We start from the raw sequence: 2,731 nt of genomic DNA on the forward strand, positions 1-2,731 counted from the left end.
TGTGTGTGTGTGTGTGTGTCGTGTCGTGTCCTATTTAGTGACGAATGCACATTTTTTTTACAAGCTTGAGTATTTCAACTGATTTCACCCAGTTTCTCCCGCTTTGGCTCAAGCAGTATTTCGCATCGCTTAATCCGGTCCACGACTTAGACACGCATGCCCATACCTGGACTAAACTATGAGCATGAGACAACAGAAATACATTACAATTTCTGACATTTTATTTCATGAAATGCCCTTGAACGGTATAACATTCTGTAATGTCAGTTTTCGTCTCACTTTTGAGAGTTTGGGTATTTCAATCGATTTCATCCTGCTTCAGCCCACGTAGTTATACCAATCATTGATTCCGGCCCGCGACTGGGACGCACTCGGCCATATCTGGAGTAAACTGAGTCTGACGCTAGAAAAATACATTCCATGCCTAAAAAGTACTCGGAAAGGCCAAGGGAATAATGATAGTCAATCGTTTCTCATACTCCTATGTCTCTCTTTAGCCCTTTTTAACTCCCAGTGGAGCATACGCCGTCAACAACATTTCTCCAGCGAAGCCTGTCCTGTGCATCCCTTTCTAGCGGTTTCCATTGTGTCTCCGCCTTTTCCATTTCCGTTTGTACCGCTCGCCTCCATGTCATCTTTGGTCTTCCTTTCTTACGTTTTCCTTGTGGATTCCACGTCAAAGCCTGTCTGATGATGCTTGTCGGGGGTCTCCTCAGGGTGTGCCCAATCCATTTTCATTTCTTCACCTATATGTCTTCCTTTACTGGCCTTTGGCTTGTTCTTTCCCACAGTTGAGCATTTGTGACTCGATCGTACCACTTGACTCCCACTACTCTTCTTAGACATCCATTTATGAAGCTCTGCAGTTTCCTTGCTGCTGATGCTGTGAGCCTCCATGTCTCTGAACCATACATTTCTAATACCCCTGCGTACTGACGGTCATTTCTCATCAGTCAAATGTCCAATATGATCTGTTTCAGAAATGGAAGATGTCCTTCAGGACAAGATCGCCACCCAGCTCCGCGAGAACGGCATCGCCGAGACCAAAGTGGTCACGTTGTCCGCCAAGATCTCACAGGCAGTCCGAGATGACGTCATCGACTCGGAGAACGGCAGGCAGCCACAGGTGAGGGGAGGGGTGGAGTGGGGGGGGGGCATACATGCTTGAGGGGAAGGTTAAGCTCAGTTTTAGTTTAGTACGGGTTTTACGGCATTTGCCAAACACAAATAGGTCGTGCAAATAAATAATGACATTAAATTCTTAGCGCTCAATCCCGATCAAAGTACACAGGCTCTAAGCGCTTATTAGAGGTTACTTGAGAATAACATAGGGAGAACAGAAGGAAGAGAGATTAGTCCAGAAGATGTATGATAGGAAAGAGGGAACAAACCACACCAGAGCCTTCACCAACCACCTACAAGGCAAGGAAGGGAAAAGGGCTACAGGACAGTACAGGAACGATTATCTACAGCAAAGTTATTTAACAACAACAACAAAAACCACACCACCAGACAGATTAACCCACAGAATCATTGCAAACAAGTGGGACAAGAGAACTTATCCTGCATACATCCGTAACGTTACGCACGATACGAAAGGAAATGGGATATGACAATTTGTTTTTTATTATTTCCTCCTTTTTATGTTTATTACTCTCTTATGTTGTAAGTGCTGTAAAATGTTCACCAACACTAAACTAAAAACGCCCCTTGTCAAAACTATGAAGAGTAGGGAACTGAACCGATAAGTATAGGCTTAGGCCGCCACGCCATCCGGGCAAAATCAAAATTAATTCCTACCACACTGAAAATGCTTAATGTGTCCTGGCGCTCTTATGGCCTTATACAGTTGCTTCTTCTTTTTCTTTTTCTTTTTCATCCTCTGTTGCCGTTAAGCGTCGAGGGGAGAGGCAGTTTACTATGGTAGGCCAGCTGCGCAGCTCTTTCAGTTGTGATGTTGTGTTTTCTTAGGGTTTCCTTGACACCCTCGATCCACTTTTTGCATGGCCATCCTCTTCCTTTATAGCCTGAGTGCTTGGTGTTGTAGGCTCTCGAGGCTGGCTGGTCAGGTGACATGCGTAACAGGTGGCCAAACCATTTTATCCTCTGTCTTTCCATGTAACGCAGGCAGGTCTCAATGCCGATAGCTGCTGCTCTTACTTCTTCATTTCTCTGCCTGTCTCGTCTAGTGATGTTAAGGGTTTTGCGGAGACATTTCATTTCGCATGCGGTGATTTTGCTTTCATGGGTTTTGCTTAAAGTCCAGGTCTGGCACTGATAACATATGTTGGTACGAATATTGGTAGATCTACAAATATACAGTTGCTAGCGCCTTAAAACACTTACCAAAAAAAAAAAGGATGAGTTGATCACGTTTGTTTCGTTTTGGGCTTTTTTCTCTTTTTCACTCCCCCTACGACACCAACCCATCCGTAGTCGAATATAAGAGAGGTATGTCTACAGGCGGGCAGACCATGAGAACAGACTTGATAGATACTTGTGTGTTTTACAGGTGACGGCCAACCTTACAGAAGCCATCAACAAACACCTGGACCCGATGCTCTACAACAGAGACGATGCCACGGACCTGAGAGACTCACAGAAGCCCAGGGACGCTATACATCTGTCAAACCTTGTGCTGCTCAGGCTGGGTGAGTGAGCATCTCTCCCTCTGTCGCCGTCGCAGTCGCAGTCTCTCTCTCTCTCTCTCTCTCTCTCTCTCTCTCTCTCA

At 45.4% G+C, this 2,731-nt stretch overlaps 1 protein-coding gene across 1 annotated transcript in view; it reads left to right on the forward strand.

Annotated features, from left to right (window-relative positions):
• The window catches only part of LOC101847215 (transcription factor mef2A), a gene marked incomplete at its 3' end in the record, with an annotated part of 9,046 nt that extends 6,395 nt beyond the window's left edge, over positions 1-2,651 (forward strand). Inside the window, 2 exon segments of the mRNA XM_005107376.3 lie at positions 981-1,126; positions 2,513-2,651. Of these exon segments, the coding sequence (XP_005107433.3) occupies positions 981-1,126; positions 2,513-2,651 (285 nt within the window).
• Between the last annotated feature and the right edge of the window lie 80 nt (positions 2,652-2,731).

This window comes from Aplysia californica, unplaced genomic scaffold (assembly GCF_000002075.1).
Source record: "Aplysia californica isolate F4 #8 unplaced genomic scaffold, AplCal3.0 scaffold00598, whole genome shotgun sequence".
In the NCBI taxonomy this organism is placed as follows: domain Eukaryota; kingdom Metazoa; phylum Mollusca; class Gastropoda; order Aplysiida; family Aplysiidae; genus Aplysia; species Aplysia californica.